This window comes from Oncorhynchus mykiss, chromosome 8, assembly GCF_013265735.2.
Source record: "Oncorhynchus mykiss isolate Arlee chromosome 8, USDA_OmykA_1.1, whole genome shotgun sequence".
NCBI lineage: Eukaryota > Metazoa > Chordata > Actinopteri > Salmoniformes > Salmonidae > Oncorhynchus > Oncorhynchus mykiss.
Window position 1 is genome coordinate 81,883,415 of NC_048572.1, and position 22,500 is coordinate 81,905,914.

At 41.8% G+C, this 22,500-nt stretch overlaps 1 protein-coding gene across 4 annotated transcripts in view; it reads left to right on the forward strand.

Moving 5' to 3' along the window:
- LOC110511052 (cell adhesion molecule 3) overlaps window positions 1-22,500 on the forward strand; it is a 113,673-nt gene that overhangs the window by 74,962 nt on the left and 16,211 nt on the right. For all 4 annotated transcript variants that reach the window (XM_036986489.1, XM_036986488.1, XM_036986490.1 and 1 more), the window contains 4 exons: window positions 7,547-7,699; window positions 10,466-10,603; window positions 15,901-16,071; window positions 16,632-16,722. In XM_036986489.1, coding sequence (XP_036842384.1) covers window positions 7,547-7,699; window positions 10,466-10,603; window positions 15,901-16,071; window positions 16,632-16,722 — 553 coding nt within the window. The remainder of the gene's footprint in view (window positions 1-7,546; window positions 7,700-10,465; window positions 10,604-15,900; window positions 16,072-16,631; window positions 16,723-22,500) is intronic.

A 22,500-nucleotide genomic window follows, 5' to 3' on the forward strand; every position in this document is an offset into this window, starting at 1 on the left:
CCTTTACCATTTGTACATTGTTAAAACACTGTATATATATAATATGACATTTGTAATGTCTTTATTGTTTTGAAACTTCTGTATGTGTAATGTTTACTGTTAATTGTTATTGTTTATTTCACTTTATATATTCACTTTATATATTATCTACCTCACTTGCTTTGGCAATGTTAACACATGTTTCCCTTGCCAATAAAGCCCTTGAATTGAATTGAATTGAATTGAGAGAGAGAAAGAGAGAGACAGAGAGAGAGAGAGAGAGAGACAGAGAGAGAGAGAGAGAGAGACAGAGAGAGACAGAGAGAGAGACAGAAAGAGAGACAGGGAGGGAGAGGGAGAGAGAGAGAGAGAGAGAGAGAGAGAGAGAGACAGGCAGAGAGAGAGGGAGAGAGAGAAAGAGAGAGAGACAGAGAGGGAGAGAGAGAGAGAGAGAGAGAGACAGGCAGAGAGAGAGGGAGAGAGAGAGACAGAGAGAGAGAGAGAGAGAGAGAGAGAGAGAGAGACAGGCAGAGAGAGAGGGAGAGAGAGAGACAGAGAGAGACAGGCAGAGAGAGAGGGAGAGAGAGAGACAGAGAGAGAGGCAGAGAAAGAGAAAGAGCAAAAGAGAGGTGAATAAAGAGAGTTAGAGAGAAAGAGGGAGTAAAGGGGAAGGAAAAGTGAATTAGGGAGACATATAGTTTCGGGGAGGGTCCGGAGGGAGCAGGGGAGCACACCGAAGCTACATGAAGACAAATGAACAGACCTTGGTTACTGATAAACCATGAAGAGGAAGCACTGGCAGAGACACAGACAGACAGCTGGGATGTTAAGCATACTTTGCAGACACACAGACACTGGCAGAGATAGTCATGCTATGCAGAGAGAAAGACACAGAGACAGAGAGAGAAAAGCCACCGTAGGCAGACCTGGCTCTCAAGAGAAGACAGGCTATGTGTACACTGCCCACAAAATGAGGTGGAAACTGAGCTGCACTTTCTAACCTGCCAAATGTATGACCGTATTAGAGAGACATATTTCCTTCAGATTACACAGAGCCACAAAGAATTTGAAAGCAAATCCAATTTTAATAAACTCCCATATCTACTGGGTGAAATACCACAGTGTGCCATCACAGCAGCAAGATTTGTGACCTGTTGCCGCAAGAAAAGGGCAACCAGTGAAGAACAAAGAGAGACACAGAGACAGAGAGAGAGGCATGCTGCAGAGAGAGACAGAGAGAGAGACAGAGAGACCGATAGGCATGCTTCAGAGAGAGACATAGAGACAGAGAGGCATGCTTCAGAGAGAGACATAGAGACAGAGAGGCATGCTGCAGAGAGAGACAGAGAGAGAGACATAGAGACCGAGAGGCATGCTTCAGAGAGAGACATAGAGACAGAGAGAGAGGCATGCTGCAGAGAGAGACAGAGAGAGAGACATAGAGACCGAGAGGCATGCTTCAGAGAGAGACATAGAGACAGAGAGAGAGGCATGCTGCAGAGAGAGACAGAGAGAGAGACATAGAGACCGAGAGGCATGCTTCAGAGAGAGACATAGAGACAGAGGCATGCTTCAGAGAGAGACATAGAGACATAGGCATGCTTCAGAGAGAGACATAGAGACAGAGAGGCATGCTGCAGAGAGAGACAGAGAGAGAGACATAGAGACCGAGAGGCATGCTTCAGAGAGAGACATAGAGACAGAGAGAGAGGCATGCTTCAGAGAGAGACATAGAGACAGAGAGGCATGCTGCAGAGAGAGACAGAGAGAGAGGCATTCTACAGAGAGAGACAGAGACAGAGAGAGAGGCATTCTACAGAGAGAGACAGAGACAGAGACAGAGAGAGAGATAGTTGTTGTTATGTGTATCACTTTAATTACAATATAATTATAATCACTTCGCTTTGGCAACATTGACCTTGTCATTCATGCCATTAAAGCATTTTGCATTTGAAAGAGAGGGAGACAGACACACGCACTCACGCACACATACTCACGTCTGCATATTAGACAGATACACACAGAGAAAGACAGACAGAAAGACAAGAGTCTGAGAGAGAGATGGGGGAGAGAAGTGTGTGCATGAGAAAGAGGAGGGTGAGAGAGAGGGAGAGAGAAGTGTGTGCATGAGAGAGAAGAGGAGGGAGAGAGAGGGGGAGAGAGAGGGAGAGAGAAGTGTGTGCATGAGAGAGAAGAGGAGGGGGAGAGAAGAGGACGGAGAGAGAGAGGGAGAGAGAAGTGTGTGCATTAGAGAGAAGAGGAGGGAGAGAGAGAGGGAGAGAGAGGGGGAGAGAAGTGTGTGCATGAGAGAGAAGAGGAGGGAGAGAGAGAGGGAGAGAGAGGGAGAGAGATTTGTGTGCATGAGAGAGAAGAGGAGGGAGAGAGAGAGAGAGAGAGAGGGAGCGAGAGAGAGAGAGAGAGAAAGAGGGAAAGAAAGAGAGAAAGAGAGAGGAGAGAAGGGAGGGAGGGAGGGAGGGAGGGAGGGAGGGAGGGAGGGAAAGGAAGGCGAGAGAGAGAGAGAGAGAGGGAGGGAGAGAGGTGTGTGCATAAGAAAGAAGAGGAGGGAGAGGGAGAGGGAGAGAGAGAGGAGAGGAGGGAGAGGGAGAGGTGTGTTTATGTTGGAGAAGAAGAGAGTGTGAGGGAGGGAGGGAGGGGGAGAAGAGAGGAGAGGAGACGAGAGGAGAGGAGAGAGAGAGAGAGAGAGAGAGAGAGAGAGAGAGAGATAGAGGGAGAGAAAGAGAGAAAGAGAGAGGAGAGAAGGGAGGGAGGGAGGGAGGGAGGGAGGGAGGGAGGGAGGGAGGGAGGGAGGGAGGGAGGGAGGGAGGGAGGGAGGGAGGGAGGGAGGGAAAGGAAGGCGAGAGAGAGAGAGAGAGAGAGAGAGAGGAGGGAGAGAGAGAGGTGTGTTTATGTTTGAGAAGAGTGGGAGGGAGAGAAGTCTAATAGAATGTGAGACAGAAAAGATGAAAGGGGTGAATGTACTGCATGTATTTACTGTATTTACTGTATGTATTTACTGTATTTACTGTATGTATTTACTGTATTTACTGTATTTACTGTATGTATTTACTGTATTGACTGTATTACTGTATTAACTGTATTTACTGTATTGACTGTATTTACTGTATTAACTGTATTTACTGCATTGACTGTATTTACTGTATTAATTGTATTTAGTGTATTAATTGTATTTACTGTATTAACTGTATTGACTGTATTTACTGTATGTATTTACTGTATTTACTGTATATATGTACTGTATGTATTTACTGTATTAACTGTATTTACTGTATTGACTGTATTTACTGTATTAATTGTATTTACTGTATTAATTGTATTTACTGTATTAACTGTATTGACTGTATTTACTGTATATATTTACTGTATTTACTGTATATATGTACTGTATTTACTGTATGTATTTACTGTATGTATTTACTGTATGTATTTACTGTATGTATTTACTGTATTTACTGTATGTATGTTCTGTATGTATTTACTGTATTTACTGTATATATCTACTGTATGTATTTACTGTATTTACTGTATCTATTTACTGTATCGATTTAGTGTATTTACTGTATTTACTGTATTTACTGTATATATCTACTGTATGTATTTACTGTATTTACTGTATCTATTTACTGTATCGATTTAGTGTATTTACTGTATTTACTGTATATATGTACTGTATGTATTTACTGTATTTACTGTATATATTTACTATATGCATTTACTGTATTGACTGTATTTACTGTATTAACTGTATGTATTTACCTGTATTGTATTTACTATATGTACTGTATGTATTTACTGTATTCACTGTATATATTTACTGTATGTATTTACTGTATTTATACAGTACCCTTCAAAAGTTTGGGGTCACTTAGAAATGTCCTTGTTTTCCATGAAAACATACATGAAATGAGATGCAAAATGAATAGGAAATATAGTCAAGACATTGGTTATAAATAATGTTTAATTGAAATAATAATTTTGTCCTTCAAACTTTTCTTTCATCAAAGAATCCTCCATTTGCAGCAATTACAGCCCTGCGGACCTTTGGCATTCTAGTTGTCAATTGGTTGAGGTAATCTGAAGAGATTTCACCCCATGCTTCCCGAAGCACCTCCCACAAGTTGGATTGGCTTGATGGGCACTTCTTACGTACCATACGGACAAGCTGCTCCCACAACAGCTCAATAGGGTTGAGATCCGGTGACTGTGCTGGCCACTCCATTATAGATAGAATACCAGCTGACTGCTTCTTCCCTAAATAGTTATTGCATAGTTTTGAGCTGTGCTTTGGGTCATTGTCCTGTTGTAGGAGGAAATTGGCTCCGTTCTTCAAGATCCCTTTTACCCTGTACAAATCTCCCACTTTACCACCACCAAAGCATCCCCAGACCATCACATTGCCTCCACCATGCTTGACAGATGGCGTCAAGCACTCCTCCAGCATCTTTTCATTTTTTTCTGCATCTCACGAATGTTCTTCTTCTGGTATCCGAACACCTCAAACTTAGATTCGTCTGTCCGTAACACTTTTTTCCAATCTTCCTCTGTCCAGTGTCTGTGTTCTTTTGCCCATCTTAATCTTTTATTTTTAATGGCCAGTCTGAGATATGGCTTTTTCTTTGCAACTGTCTAGAAGGCCATATTTCCGGAGTTGTCTCTTCAATGTTGACATTGAGACTGGTGTTTTGCGGGTACTATTTAATGAAGCTGCCAGTTGAGAACTTGTGAGGCGTTTGTTTCTCAAACAAGACACTCTAATGTACTTGTCCTCTTGCTCAGTTGTGCACCGGGGCCTCCCACTCCTCTTTCTATTCTGGTTAGAGCCAGTTTGCGCTGTTTTGTGAAGGGAGTAGTACACAGCGTTGTACGAGATCTTCAGTTTCTTGACAATTTCTTACATGGAATAGCCTTCATTTCTCAGAACAAGAATAGACTGATGAGTTTCAGAAGAAAGTTATTTGTTTCTGGCCATTTTGAGCCTGTAATCGAACCCACAAATGCGGATGCTCCAGATACTCAACTAGTCTAAAGGAGGCCAGTTTTATTGCTTCTTAATCAGAACAACAGTTTTCAGCTGTGCTAACATAATTGCAAAATGGTTTTCTAATGATCAATTAGCCTTTAAAAATGATCAACTTGGATTAGCTAACACAACGTGCCATTGGAACACAGGAGTGATGGTTGCTGATAATGGGCCTCTATACGCCTAATGTAGATATTCCATTAAAAACCAGCCGTTTCCAGCTACAATAGTCATTTACAACATTAACAATGTCTACACTGTATTTCTGATCATTTTGATGTTATTTTAACGGACAAAAATGTTCATTTCTTTCAAAAACAAGGATATTTCCAAGTGACGGTAGTTTATGTACTGTATGTTTTTACTGTATGTACTGACTGTATGTACTGACTGTATGTACTGCATGTATGTACTGTGTGTATTTACTGTATGTACTGTATGTATGTACTGTGTGTATTGTATGTACATACTGTATTTACTGTATGTAATGTATGTATGTACTGTATGTACTATTAGTACTGTATGAATTTACTGTTAGTACTGTATATACTGTATGTATTTACTGTATGCGCTGTATTGTATCTACTGTATGTACTCTGTGTATGTACTGTGTTAATTTACTGTATGTATGTACTGTGTGTATATACTGTGTGTATATACTGTATTTAGTACTGTTAGTACTGTATTAGTACTGTATGTATGTTAGTACTGTATGTATGTACTGTGTGTATATACTGTGTGTATATACTGTATTTACTGTATGTAATGTATGCATGTACTGTATGTACTGTTAGTATTGTATGAATTTACTGTTAGTACTGTATATACTGTATGTATTTACTGTTAGTACTGTATATACTGTATGTATTTACTGTTAGTACTGTATATACTGTATATACTGTATGTATTTACTGTTAGTACTGTATATACTGTATATACTGTATATATTTACTGTTAGTACTGTATATACTGTATGTATTTACTGTTAGTCCTGTATATACTGTATATACTGTATATTTACTGTTAGTACTGTATATACTGTATGTATTTACTGTTAGTACTGTATATACTGTATATATTTACTGTTAGTACTGTATATACTGTATATATTTACTGTTAGTACTGTATATACTGTATATATTTACTGTTAGTACTGTATATACTGTATGTATTTACTGTTAGTACTGTATATACTGTATGTATTTAATGTTAGTGCTGTATATACTGTATGTATTTACTGTTAGTACTGTATATACTGTATGTATTTACTGTTAGTACTGTATATACTGTATGTATTTACTGTTAGTACTGTATATACTGTATGTATTTACTGTTAGTACTGTATATACTGTATATATTTACTGTTAGTACTGTATATACTGTATGTATTTACTGTTAGTACTGTATATACTGTATGTATTTAATGTTAGTGCTGTATATACTGTATGTATTTACTGTTAGTACTGTATATACTGTATGTATTTACTGTTAGTACTGTATATACTGTATGTATTTACTGTTAGTACTGTATATACTGTATGTATTTACTGTTAGTACTGTATATACTGTATGTACTGTGTGTGTGTTACAAGATTCAGACACACAGTTATGAGCCCAGACACAGTCATATCAGATTACATATAGAGGTCAAAGCTATCATGCGTAGATACAATGTGTTTCCTACTATTTCATCATCCTCCCATAACCTACAGTGATCAGTGCTCAATTATCCTTCAGCTGACTGTGTGTGCTTCCCTGCCTGCTGTTTGGGTGACAAAGGGTTTATGCCTCTTCTTCTTCTGCCCCCTTGTTCTATTCTCCTCTACCCTGTCTGCCTTGTCCCCTCCACTTTCTCCCCCGCTCCCTCATGTTCTCCCTCCCTCTGCCCCCCCATCTCTCTCTCTCTCTCTCTCTCTCGCTCTCTCTCTCTCCCCTCTCTCCTCTCTCTCTCTCTATCTCTCTCTCTCTCCCCTCTCTCCCCTCTCTCTCTCTCCCCTCTCTCTCTCTCCTCTCTCTCCCCTCTCTCTCTCTCTCTCCCCTCTCTCCTCTCTCTCTCTCTCTTTCCCCTCTCCCCTCGCTCTCTCTCTCTCTCCCCTCTCTCCCCTTTCTCCCCTCTCTCCCCTCTCTCCCCTCTCTCTCCCCTCTCTCCTCTCTCTCTCTCTTTCTCTCTCTCCCCCCTCTCTCCCTTCTCTCTCTCCCCTCTCTCCCCTCTCTCCCCTCTCTCCCTCTCTCTCTCACTCTCTCTCTCTCCCCTCTCTCCTCTCTCTCTCCCCTCTCTCCCCTCTCTCTATCTCTCTCCCCTCTCTCTCTCTCTCTCTCTCTCTCCCCCTCTCTCCTCTCTCTCTCCCCCCTCTCTCCCCTCTCTCCTCTCTCTCTCTCCTCTCTCTCTCTCTCTCTCTCCCCTCTCTCCTCTCTCTCTCTCTCTCTCTTTCTCTCTCTCTCTCTCTATCTATCTCTCTCTCTCTCTCTCTCTCTCCCCTCTCTCCCCTCTCTCCCCTCTCCCCTCTCTCTCCTCTCTCTCTCTCCCAGCTCTGAGAGATAACCGTATCCAGCTCAACCGGTCTACAGGCACAGAGCTGTCCATCACCATTGGAAATGTGCAGCTGTCAGACGAAGGAGAGTACACCTGCTCTATCTTCACCATGCCTGTCCGCACTGCCCGCGCCACCGTCACCGTGCTAGGTGTGTGCATGTGTTGTATATTGTGTGTGTAACCTATTCAATTCCAGATCTTCCGGCAGTATGTTTACTACAGTAGTGGAGGACTGTATGTTTACTTGGTACAGTAGTGGAGGACTGTATGTTTACTTGGTACAGTAGTGGAGGACTGTATGTTTACTTGGTACAGTAGTGGAGGACTGTATGTTTACTTGGTACAGTAGTGGAGGACTGTATGTTTACTTGGTACGGTAGTGGAGGACTGTATGTTTACTTGGTACACTAGTAGAGGACTGTTTGTTTACTTGGTTTCTTTGTCTGGGTGTTGGCAGCATACACTATCTATATGTGTATGCAATCTACATTGAATTAATGTGTATGTCTGCAGGTATTGCAGAATATTGCATGTTGTCTGTTGTTTGTATAACCTTCTTGAGTGCCATTCCATGTGTTGTGTTGTGTCGCTTTGTGCACAGGGGCATTGTCATGCTGAAACAGGAAAGGGCCTTCCCCAAACTGTTGCCACAAAGTTGGAAGCAAATAATTGTCTAGAATGGCATTGTTTGCTGTAGCGTTAAGATTTCCCTTCACTGGAACTAAGGCGCCTAGCCCGAACCATGAAAAACAGACCCAGACCATTATTCCTCCTCCACCAAACTTTACATTTGGCACTATGCATTGGGGCAGGTAGCGTTCTCCTGGCATAGCCTGTCAGACTGCCAGATGGTGAAGCGTGATTCATCACTCCAGAGAATGCGTTTCCACTGCTCCAGAGTCCAATGGCGGCGAGCTTTACACCACTCCAGCTGGCGCTTGGCATTCCACATGGTGATCTTAGGCTTGTGTGCAGCTGCTCGGCCATGGAAACCCATTTCATGAAGCTCCTGATGAACAGTTATTGTGCTGACCTTGCTTCCAGAGGCAGTGTTAAACTTGGTAGTGAGTGGCGCAACCGAGGACAGACGATTTTTACACGCTATGTGCTTCCGCACTCGACGGTCCCGTTTTGTGAGCTTGTGTGACCTACTACTTCGCGGCTGAGCTGTTGTTGCTTTTAGACGTTTCCATTTCACAGCATTTACAGTTGACCGGGGCAGCTCTGTCAGGGCAGAAATTTGACGAACTGAGTTGTTGGAAAGGTGGCATCCTATGACGGTGCCACGTTGAAAGTCTCTGAGCTCTTCAGTAAGGCCATTCTACTGCCAATGTTTGTCTATGGAGATTGCATGGCTGTGTGCTCGATTTGATACACCTGTCAGCAACTGATGTGGCTGAAATAGCCGAATCCATTCATTTGAAGTGGTGTCCACATTATTTTGCATATATAGTGTATATTCATGTTTTTTTATATTTATATCCTGTATATTTTTATTCTTCTTTTCACTCTGTCATTTAGGTCATTATTGTGGAGTCACTACAATGTTGTTGATCCATCCTCAGTTTTCTCCCATTACAGACATTGAACTCTGTAGTGGTTTTAAAATCACCAAAAGCCTCATGGTGACAACCCAGTTTCCTTCCTGTCCTGCAGCTCAGTTCAGAAGGACGACTGTATCTTTGTATCTGGGTGGTTTAATACATCATCCACAGCATAAATATAAACTTGATCACGCTTAAAGATAATCAGTGTCTGATTTATAATTGTTACCCATCTACCAATCACCGCCTTTCTGTACGAGGCTTTCGGAAAGCTCCCTGGTCTTTGTGGTTGAATCTGCGCTTGAAATGCAATACTTGACGGAGGGATTTTACAGATGTTGTATGGGGGACAGAGGAAGGGTTAGTTATTAAAAACTCATGTCAACTCCTATTATTTCACACAGAGTGAGTCCATGTAACATAGTAGCAACACAAAACATGGTAAAAAAAACATTATTGGGCATAGACAACAGCACAAAGGGCAAGAAGGTAATGACAGGAATCAACCTAGCACACAGTTCAATATCCTCCTGGGACTACTCCTACAACAGAACAAAGAGTGAGTCCATGTAACATATTATGTGATTTGTTAAGCAACATTTGACTTCTGAACTAATATAGGCTTGCCTAAACATTTTTTTTGAACACTTACACAACGACAGTAATTTATACATTTTTATTATTATTATTATTATTATTTTAAAGTTACATTTTTCGTTTCACTTTGACGTTATGGCGTATTTTGTGTAGTTCAATGCCAAAGAAATACAATGAAATCTATCTCAATCCCGCATTGTAACGCAACAAAATATGAAAAATGTTCAAGGGGGTGTAGACTATAGTCTCTGTACGTCCACTGGCTGTATTCCAGTCTGTCTCTACTGTATGCCTGTAGTGTAATTCTGTCCTGTATTCCAGTCTGTCTCTACTGTATGCCTGTAGTGTAATTCTGTCCTGTATTCCAGTCTGTCTCTACTGTATGCCTGTAGTGTAATTCTGTCCTGTATTCCAGTCTGTCTCTACTGTATGCCTGTAGTGTAATTCTGTCCTGTATTCCAGTCTGTCTCTACTGTATGCCTGTAGTGTAATTCTGTCCTGTATTCCAGTCTGTCTCTACTGTATGCCTGTAGTGTAATTCTGTCCTGTATTCCAGTCTGTCTCTACTGTATGCCTGTAGTGTAATTCTGTCCTGTATTCCAGTCTGTCTCTACTGTATGCCTGTAGTGTAATTATGTACTGTATTCTGTCTGCATGTCTTCTGTATGTATGTCTGTGTTTTAAAGGAGCAATCTGGAGTTGGTACATACATTTTTACCGTAGCCTCGAGAGCTTTGTTCAAAAGTCAATGTCAATGTCAATGTCCCCCCCCAGGGGTCCCTGATAAGCCCCAGATCTCTGGCTATGAAGACACTGTCCAGGAGGGGGGTAAGGTCACCCTCACCTGCACCAGCTCCGGGAGCAAGCCCCCCGCCAAACTACGCTGGTACAGGAACCAGGAGGAACTTACAGGTAAGGGTGGAGGGGGAGAGGAGGGGAAGGATGGAGGGAAGGGTTAGGGAGGGAGAGGGAGAAGGAGACTGGAGAGGTAGACAGGAGAGAGGTGGGTAGACAGGGGAGAGAGTGAGGGCAGATGGAAGAGGGGGTATATGGGAGAGAGAGGGGGGGTAGATGGGAGAGAGAGACAGAGGGGTAGACAGAGAGCCTCTCCCTGGTGTTGGAGTCTTTATGAGAGGAGAGCCTCCCCCTGGTGTTGGAGTCTATATGAGAGGAGAGCCTCCCCCTGGTGTTGGAGTCTTTATGAGAGGAGAGCCTCCCCCTGGTGTTGGAGTCTTTATGAGAGGAGAGCCTCCCCCTGGTGTTGGAGTCTTTATGAGAGGAGAGCCTCCCCCTGGTGTTGGAGTCTTTATGAGAGGAGAGCCTCTCCCTGGTGTTGGAGTCTTTATGAGAGGAGAGCCTCCCCTGGTGTTGGAGTCTTTATGAGAGGAGAGCCTCCCCCTGGTGTTGGAGTCTTTATGAGAGGAGAGCCTCCCCCTGGTGTTGGAGTCTTTATGAGAGGAGAGCCTCTCCCTGGTGTTGGAGTCTTTATGAGAGGAGAGCCTCCCCTGGTGTTGGAGTCTTTATGAGAGGAGAGCCTCCCCCTGGTGTTGGAGTCTTTATGAGAGGAGAGCCTCCCCTGGTGTTGGAGTCTTTATGAGAGGAGAGCCTCCCCCTGGTGTTGGAGTCTTTATGAGAGGAGAGCCTCCCCTGGTGTTGGAGTCTTTATGAGAGGAGAGCCTCCCCTGGTGTTGGAGTCTTTATGAGAGGAGAGCCTCTCCCTGGTGTTGGAGTCTTTATGAGAGGAGAGCCTCCCCTGGTGTTGGAGTCTTTATGAGAGGAGAGCCTCCCCTGGTGTTGGAGTCTTTATGAGAGGAGAGCCTCCCCCTGGTGTTGGAGTCTTTATGAGAGGAGAGCCTCTCCTGGTGTTGGAGTCTTTATGAGAGGAGAGCCTCCCCCTGGTGTTGGAGTCTTTATGAGAGGAGAGCCTCTCCCTGGTGTTGGAGTCTTTATGAGAGGAGAGCCTCCCCTGGTGTTGGAGTCTTTATGAGAGGAGAGCCTCCCCTGGTGTTGGAGTCTTTATGAGAGGAGAGCCTCCCCTGGTGTTGGAGTCTTTATGAGAGGAGAGCCTCCCCTGGTGTTGGAGTCTTTATGAGCTCAACCCTGTGTGACAGTTAATGTGTGTGCTGCTGTGTCCCTGCTACACACCCACTAGGCTCTTCAGACAGTATTATGGCTGAAGAAAGGGACCGAGGAGAGGCTGAGGAGAGGAGCATCATGGGTCAATGTGTTATTATGACACCCTCTCATGCAACGTTTGTATCCCAAATAGCACCCTATAACATATGTAGGGCACTACTTTTGGCCAGGTCCTATAAGGCCATTTGGGCCACAGGAATTGAGCAATGTGCTGTAAGAAGCTAACTGAGAGAAACGAGCGCATAGATCGCCACTCACTGCTGCTCCTTTGACAGGCTTACAGAGATTAAAGAGGCTCAGAGGGGAGGAAGAGGGGGAGAGGGAGAGGGAGGGAGGGAGGGAGGGAAAGGGGAAGAGAGGCGGGAGAGAGGGGGAGGCAGAGAGAGGGAGGGAGGGAGGGAGGGAGGGAGGGAGGGAGGGAGGGAGGGAGGGAGGGAGGGAAAGGGGAAGAGAGGCGGGAGAGAGGGGGAGGCAGAGAGAGGGGGAGAAAGAAGAGGGAACGGCCGATTACGAGAGAGACAGGAGAGGGAGGGTCGTATTAGGAGAGAGACATGAGAGGGAGGGGCTGTATTAGTAGAGAGACAGGAGAGGGGGGGTCGTATTAGGAGAGAGACAGGAGAGGGAGGGGCTGTATTAGGAGAGAAGACAGGAGAGGGAGGGGCTGTATTAGGAGAGAGACAGGAGAGGAAGGGGCTGTATTAGGAGAGAGACAGGAGAGGGAGGGGCTGTATTAGGAGAGAGACAGGAGAGGGAGGGGCTGTATTAGGAGAGAGACAGGAGAGGGGGGGTCGTATTAGGAGAGAGACAGGAGAGGGAGGGGCTGTATTAGGAGAGAAGACAGGAGAGGGAGGGGCTGGATTAGGAGAGAGACAGGAGAGGAAGGGGCTGTATTAGGAGAGAGACAGGAGAGGGAGGGGCTGTATTAGGAGAGAGACAGGAGAGGGAGGGGCTGTATTAGGAGAGAGACAGGAGAGGGAGGGGCCGTATTAGGAGAGAGACAGGAGAGGGAGGGGTCGTATTAGGAGAGAGACAGGAGAGGGAGGGGCCGTATTAGGAGAGAGACAGGAGAGGGAGGGGCTGTATTAGGAGAGAGACAGGAGAGGGAGGGGCCGTATTAGGAGAGAGACAGGAGAGGGAGGGGCCGTATTAGGAGAGAGACAGGAGAGGGAGGGGCCGTATTATGAGATAGACAGGAGAGGGAGGGGCTGTATTAGGAGAGAGACAGGAGGGGGGGGGGGGGGGGGGGGGGCTGTAGTTCAGTTCAATCCACAGGGCTCTGGTCAGAAATAGTGAACTACATAGGCAACAGGGTGACATTTGGAACGCAGTGAGAGAGACAATACAAGCTATGAGGGAAGGGTCAGTGAAGGAAAAGTAGGAAGGATAAAGCAAAAAATAAGGATGATGGTTGGGAGATTCAGGAACTGAATCTGAAGAGGGTTTAATTGAATGAATGGAAGGGGCTAAGAGCTGTGAAGAGGCTTTAAATATGAATGCTCTTGTTCTCTATGTAAGGGTAAGAGCTATTGATCAGCTGAATGGATTAATGTGTTTGGATTAAATTGGATGTAGGTTGCATCCAAGGTTGCATCCCAAATGGATCCCTATTCCCTGTTTAGTGCACAACTTTTGACCAAAGTCCTATGGACTCTAGTCAAAAGTAGTGCACTATATAGAGAATAGGGTGTCATTTGGAACGCTGACATAATCAACATTTATGGTATCATTATGGTGCATCCCCAGATTTGAACTGTAGCCAGCCCCTAAGTGTGTGTGTGTGTGTGTGTGTGTGTGTTTGTGCGTGTGCGCGTGTGTGTGTGCGTTTGTGTGTGTGCGCACTGGTGCTTGGGTGCATGAATGAGAAAGAGAGAGAGAGAGACAGAGTAAAGGAGAAAGAGAAATATCATCCATGTCATATTACTGAAATATTACTCGAGTGGTTTTTCAGTCAGTGGTATTTCTGTATCTTGAATATAAACTAATGTGACAAGCAGCTTTTCAGACAGTGATAGTATTATATCATATTGTGGTAGTACTATATCATACAGTATTATATCATAGTAGTATTATATCATTCAGTGATAGTATTATATCATACAGTGGTAGTATTATATCATACAGTAGTAGTATTATACCATACAGTGATGTTATTATATCATACAGTAGTAGTATTATATCATACAGTAGTAGTATTATATCATACAGTAGTAGTATTATACCACACAGTGATGTTATTATATCATACAGTAGTAGTATTATACCATACAGTAGTAGTATTATAGCATTCAGTGATAGTATTATATCATATAGTGGTAGTATTATATCATACAGTGGTAGTATTATATCATACAGTAGTAGTATTATATCATTCAGTGGTAGTATTATATCATAGTAGTATTATATCATTCAGTGATAGTATTATATCATACAGTGGTAGTATTATATCATATAGTGGTAGTATTGTATCATAGTAGTATTATATCATACACTGGTAGTATTATATCATACAGTGGTAGTATTATATCATAGTAGTATGATATCATTCAGTGATAGTATTATATCATACAGTGGTAGTATTATATCATATAGTGGTAGTATTATATCATAGTAGTATTATATCATACAGTGGTAGTATTATATCATACAGTGGTAGTATTATATCATAGTAGTATGATATCATTCAGTGATAGTATTATATCATACAGTGGTAGTATTATATCATTAAGTAGTAGTATTATATCATAGTATTATTATATCATTCAGTGATAGTATTATATCATACAGTGGTAGTATTATATCATACAGTAGTAGTATATCATAGTAGTGTTATATCATTCAGTGATAGTATTATGTCATACAGTGGTAGTATTATATCATACAGTGATTGTATTATATCATATAGTGGTAGTATTATACCATAGTAGTATTATATTATACAGTGGTAGTATTATATCATAGTAGTATTATATCATACAGTAGTAGTATTATATCATACAGTGATAGTATTATATCATATAGTGGTAGTATTATGTCATACCGTTATAGTATTATATCATTTAGTGGTAGTATTATATCATAGAGTAGTAGTAGTATATCATACAGTGATAGTATTATATCATACAGTGATAGTATTATATCATACCGTTATAGTATTATATCATTTAGTGGTAGTATTATATCATACAGTGATAGTATTATATCATATAGTAGTAGTATTATATCATAGTAGTATTATATCATATAGTGGTAGTATTATATCATAGTAGGATTATATCATATAGTGGTAGTATTATATCGTATAGTGGTAGTATTATATCATAGTAGTATTATATCATATAGTGGTAGTCTTATATCATAGTAGTATTATATCATACAGTGATAGTATTATATCATACAGTGGTAGTATTATATCATAGTAGTATTATATCATACTGTTATAGTATTATATCATTTAGTGGTAGTATTATATCATACAGTGATAGTATTATATCATATAGTGGTAGTATTATATCATAGTAGTATTATATCATATAGTGGTAGTATTATATCATATATTGGTAGTATTATATCATAGTAGTATTATATCATACAGTGATAATATTATATCATATAGTGGTAGTATTATATCATACAGTGATAGATAGTATTATATCATATAGTCATATAGTGGTAGTATTATATCATACCGTGATAGTATTATCTAACCATTTTATACAATGACATTTAAAAGGAGTATCCATGGTGACAATTTGTGTGTATGTGTGTCTCCGTGTATGTGTGTGTCTCTGTGTATGTGTGTCTTTGTGTATGTGTGTCTCTGTGTATGTGTGTCTCTGTGCATGTGTGTGTCTCTGTGTATGTGTGTGTCTCTGTGTATGTGTGTGTCTCTGTGTATGTGTGTCTCTGTGTATGTGTGTGTCTCTGTGTACGTGTGTCTCTGTGTACGTGTGTCTCTGTGTATGTGTGTCTCTGTGTATGTGTGTCTCTGTGTATGTGTGTGTCTCTGTGTATGTGTGTGTCTCTGTGTATGTGTGTCTCTGTGTATGTGTGTGTCTCTGTGTATGCACGTCCAGGTCGTCCTGACGTGGTGGAGACTAATCCAGACGAGGCCACCTACACAGTGATCAGTGAGCTGACTCTGACGGTGGGTCGTAGCGACGACAACACCCTGATCGGCTGTGCTGTTGACCACCCTTCTCTGTCCCCGGGTGAGAAGTGGACCGAACAGCCCATCAGAGTCCTGTGTAAGTGCTGCCCCCACTGGCCAAGCCCTGCCACTGCAACCTCGTGCATGTCATCACCATACTGTACGGTAGCCCAGACTATGGCCCTTTCACTGATACCTTGAGTCCTTTCATCACATCCTCTCATCGCCTCCTTTTGAAAATGACAGAGGAAAGCGAGGTGAGGAGAGGAAATGTGAGACCAGGATCCAAGGAGATGTGCTTCTAAGAAATGTGACTCTCCTTATGCAGTTATGTTCTGCCTCTCAGTACTGCTGCTACGGCTGGTCATGTGTATACTGCCACCTGCAGGGGACTCGTATGTTTACCACTCTGTCAGTGCTACAGCTGAGTCAATCAATCACGTTCATTATAGAAATAACTTTTTACATCTGCAGTCAATACGCAGCCTAAAACCCCAGAGAGCAAGCAATGCAGATGCAGAAGCTAGGTTAGGCTATTATGTTAGTTTGCTCATACCTGTGTGTAGCAGTGTGTGTGTAGCAGTGTGTGTGTGTGTGTGTGTGTGTGTATCTTCTCCAGTGTATGTAATGTTACTGTATGTTGGGTCTTTTCTCTAGTCACCCCAGATGTCACTATCCAGCCTCAGAACGATCTGCCCAGAGAGGGAGAGAAGTTCATTATACAATGCATAGGCAATGGAAACCCGAAGTAAGAAAACACACACACACACACACACACACACACACACACACACACACACACACACTGTCTCCCCCTCTCCCACTCTGTCTCCCCCTCCCCCACTCTGTCTCCCCCTCTCCCTCCCCCACTCTGTCTCCCCCTCTCCCACCATCTCTCTCACCATGTCACTGACCATCTCTATCACCATGTCACTGACTATCTCTCTCACCATGTCACTGACTATCTCTCTCACCATGTCACTGACTATCTCTCTCACCATGTCACTGACTATACCTATCACCATGTCACTGACTATCTCTATCACCATGCCACTGACTATCTCTCTCACCATGTCACTGACTATCTCTCTCACCATGTCACTGACTATCTCTCTCACCATGTCACTGACTATCTCTATCACCATGTCACTGACTATATCTATCACCATGTCACTGACTATCTCTCTCACCATGTCACTGACTATCTCTCTCACCATGTCACTGACTATCTCTATCACCATGTCACTGACTATATCTATCACCATGTCACTGACTATCTCTCTCACCATGTTACTGACTATCTCTCACCATGTCACTGACTATCTCTATCACCATGTTACTGACTATCTCTATCACCATGTTACTGACTATCTCTCTCACCATGTCACTGACTATCTCTATCACCATGTCACTGACTATATCTATCACCATGTCACTGACTATCTCTATCACCATGTTATTGACTATCTCTATCACCATGTTATTGACTATATCTATCACCATGTTACTGACTATCTCTCTCACCATGTCACTGACTATCTCTATCACCATGTCACTGACTATCTCTATCACCATGTCACTGACTATATCTATCACCATGTCACTGACTATCTCTCTCACCATGTTACTGACTATCTCTCACCATGTCACTGACTATCTCTATCACCATGTTATTGACTATCTCTATCACCATGTCACTGACTATCTCTCTCACCATGTTATTGACTATCTCTATCACCATGTTACTAACTACCTCTCTCACCATGTCACTGACTATCTCTATCACCATGTCACTGACTATCTCTCTCACCATGTCACTGACTATCTCTCTCACCATGTCACTGACTATCTCTATCACCATGTCACTGACTATCTCTATCACCATGTTATTGACTATCTCTATCACCATGTCACTGACTATCTCTATCACCATGTTATTGACTATCTCTATCACCATGTCACTGACTATCTCTCTCACCATGTTACTGACTATCTCTTTCACCATGTTACTGACTATCTCTCTCACCATGTTACTGACTATATCTATCACCATGTCACTGACTATCTCTATCACCATGTCAATGACTATCTCTATCACCATGTCACTGACTATCTCTATCACCATGTTATTGACTATCTCTATCACCATGTCACTGACTATCTCTATCACCATGTTACTAACTATCTCTATCACCATGTTACTGACTATCTCTCTCACCATGTTACTGACTATATCTATCACCATGTCACTGACTATCTCTATCACCATGTCACTGACTATATCTCTCACCATGTCACTGACTATCTCTATCACCATGTTATTGACTTTCTCTATCACCATGTCACTGACTATCTCTCTCACCATGTTATTGACTATATCTATCACCATGTTACTGACTATATCTATCATCATGTTACTGACTATCTCTCTCACCATGTTACTGACTATCTCTCTCACCATGTCACTGACTATATCTATCACCATGTTACTGACTATCTCTATCACCATGTTACTGACTATCTCTATCACCATGTTACTGACTATCTCTCTCACCATGTTACTGACTATATCTATCACCATGTCACTGACTATCTCTATCACCATGTCACTGACTATATCTATCACCATATCACTGACTATCTCTATCACCATGTTATTGACTATCTCTATCACCATGTCACTGACTATCTCTCTCACCATGTTATTGACTATATCTATCACCATGTTACTGACTATATCTATCATCATGTTACTGACTATCTCTCTCACCATGTTACTGACTATCTCTCTCACCATGTCACTGACTATATCTATCACCATGTTACTGACTATCTCTATCACCATGTTACTGACTATCTCTCTCACCATGTTACTGACTATCTCTCTCACCATGTCACTGACTATATCTATCACCATGTTACTGACTATCTCTCACCATGTTACTGACTATCTCTCTCACCATGTTACTGACTATCTCTCTGACTATCTCTCTCACCATGTTACTGACTATATCTATCACCATGTTACTGACTATATCTATCACCATGTTACTGACTATCTCTCTCACCATGTTACTGATTATATCTATCACCATGTCACTGACTATCTCTCTCACCATGTTACTGACTATATCTATCACCATGTTACTGACTATCTCTCTCACCATGTTACTGACTATCTCTCTCACTATGTTACTGACTATCTCTATCACCATGTTACTGACTATCTCTCTCACCATGTTACTGACTATATCTATCACCATGTTACTGACTATCTCTCTCACCATGTTACTGACTATCTCTATCACCATGTCACTGACTATCTCTCTCACCATGTTACTGACTATATCTATCACCATGTTACTGACTATATCTATCACCATGTCACTGACTATCTCTCTCACCATGTCACTCACTCCAATCTAACTTAGACTCTTGTCTGTCAAGGTTAAACTTTCCCTTGTTCTTCTTGTCCTCTCCAATAATTATAATAATTCATAATTATAATAATAATCTCCTCTGTCTTGCTTTGAACCTTTTCCCTCTCCTCCCTCCTCATCCTCTTCTCCTCCCTCCTCATCCTCTTCTCCTCCCTCCTCATCCTTTTCTCCCTCCCTCCTCATCCTCTTCTCCTCCCTCCTCATCCTTTTCTCCCTCCCTCCCTCCTCAGAGAGAGAGAGAGAGAGAGAGAGAGAGAGAGAGAGAAAGAGAGAGAGAGAGAGAGAGAATATGCATAGCTCCTTAGGCTGAATGACTAGTGACCCGTCAGATACAGGCTGGGTCTCAGCTGTCATTCAAACACTGCCACCATGGCAACGTCTCTGCTGTTCAGAATCTGACCAACTGTCTCTCTTTCACAATGATAAGTTTCACGTTTAACTGCATATTAGAATTAGGCTTCAGGGCTTGTTTCTGGTGTGCACCGTCATGTCTCAGCAAGTTCTGAGAATGTCTTGACGAGATGAGGAAGAGCTGTTTCAAGAGGCTCTAATCAAATAAAATGCAATGTGCACCCTGTACTGGAGGACTTTCTCATTCCATACCATCCCACTACATTCCATTCCATAACATTCCATACCCTTCCACTACATTCCATTCCATAACATTCCATACCATTCCACTACATTCCATTCCATAACATTCCACACCATTCCACTACATTATATTTCATTCCATAACATTCCATACCATTCCACTACATTCTATTCCATTCCATACCATTCCACTACATTCCATTCCATTCCATAACATTCCATACCATTCCACTACATTCCATTCCATTCCATAACATTCCATACCATTCCACTACATTCCATTCCATAACATTCCATACCATTCCACTACATTCCATTCCATAACATTCCATACCATTCCACTACATTCTATTCCATTCCATAACATTCCATACCATTCCACTACATTCTATTCCATTCCATAACATTCCATACCATTCCACTACATTCTATTCCATTCCATAACATTCAATACCATTCCACTACATTCTTTTCCATTACGTAACATTCCATACCATTCCACTACATTCTATTCCATTCCATAACATTCCATACCATTCCACTACATTCTATTCCATTCCATAACATTCCATACCATTCCACAACATTCTATTCCATTCCATAACATTCCATACCATTCCACTACATTCTATTCCATTCCATAACATTCCATACCATTCCACGACATTCCATACCATTCCACTACATTCTATTCCATTCCATAACATTCCATACCATTCCACTACATTCTATTCCATTCCATAACATTCCATACCATTCCACGACATTCTATTCCATTCCATAACATTCCATACCATTCCACTACATTCTATTCCATTCCATAACATTCCATACCATTCCACTATATTCTATTCCATTCCATAACATTCCATACCATTCCACTACATTCTATTCCATTCCATACCATTCCACTACATTCTATTCCATTCCATAACATTCCATACCATTCCACTACATTCTATTCCATTCCATAACATTCCATATCATTCCACTACATTCTATTCCATTCCATAACATTCCATACCATTCCACTACATTCCATAACATTCCATACCATTCCACTACATTCTATTCCATTCCATAACATTCCATACATTCCACTACATTCTATTCCATTCCATACCATTCCACTACATTCTATAACATTCCATTCTATTCCACAACATTCCATTGCACTACATAACATTCCATTCTATTCCATTCCTTTCCACTACATTCTATTCCATTCCATAAAATTCCATTCTATTCCACAACATTCCATTCCATTCCACTACATAACATTCCATTCCATTCTATTCCATAACAATCAATTTCATTCCACTGCATAGGCCTCACTCCCCCTATCTGAGATATCTACTACAGCCCTCATCCTCCACATATAACCCCCATTCTATCAGTCATATTCTGTTAAAGGTTCCCAAAACACACACATCCCTGGGTCGCTCCTCTTTTCAGTTCATTGCAGCTAGCGAATGGAACGAGCTGCAACAAACACTCAAACAGGACCGATTTATCTCCATCTCTTCATTCAAAGACTCAATCATGAATACTCTTACTGACAGTTGTGGCTGCTTCACGTGATGTATTGTTGTCTCTACCTTCTTGCCCTTTGTGTTGTTGTCTGTGCCCAATAATGTCTGTACCATGTCCTATTTTTATTTATTTCATTTTAATTCTACTGTAAATTCAAATGTGTTCTTACCTGACTTCATAGTTAAATAAAGGTTAAATAAACAACTGTAAAAACATATTCCATTACAAAACATTCCATTCTATTCCATAACATTCCATCCCACTACATTCTATTCCATCCCACTACATTCTATTCCGTTCCTATCTATTTGATCAGGAGACCCTGGAGTGCTGGCAATTGTCTCAGCTGTATTAGTAGTCAATTATGCACCTCAGTCCATTCTGTAAGACAGTTATACACCTCAGTCCATTCTGTAACACAGTTATACACCTCAGTCCATTATGTAACACAGTTATGCACCTCAGTCCATTCTGTAACACAGTTATGCACCTCAGTCCATTCTGTAACACAGTTATGCACCTCAGTCCATTCTGTAACACAGTTATGCACCTCAGTCCATTATGTAACATAGTTATGCACCTCAGTCCATTCTGTAACACAGTTATGCACCTCAGTCCATTCTGTAACACAGTTATGCACCTCAGTCCATTCTGTAACACAGTTATGCACCTCAGTCCATTCTGTAACACAGTTATGCCCAGATGATAGCATTACATGCTGGAGCCATAGGACTTTATTGCACGGCAGCATGAACCATTCCCTCTATGTAATGTACAAGGACAGACATGCGAACATATACACTACCATTCAAAAGTTTAGGGTAACTTAGAAATGTCCTTATTTTTGAAAGAAAAGCAAAAAAAAGTGTCCATTAAAATAACATCAAATTGATCAGAAATACAGTGTAGACATTGTTAATGTTGTAAATTACTATTGTAGCTGGAAACTGCAGATTTTT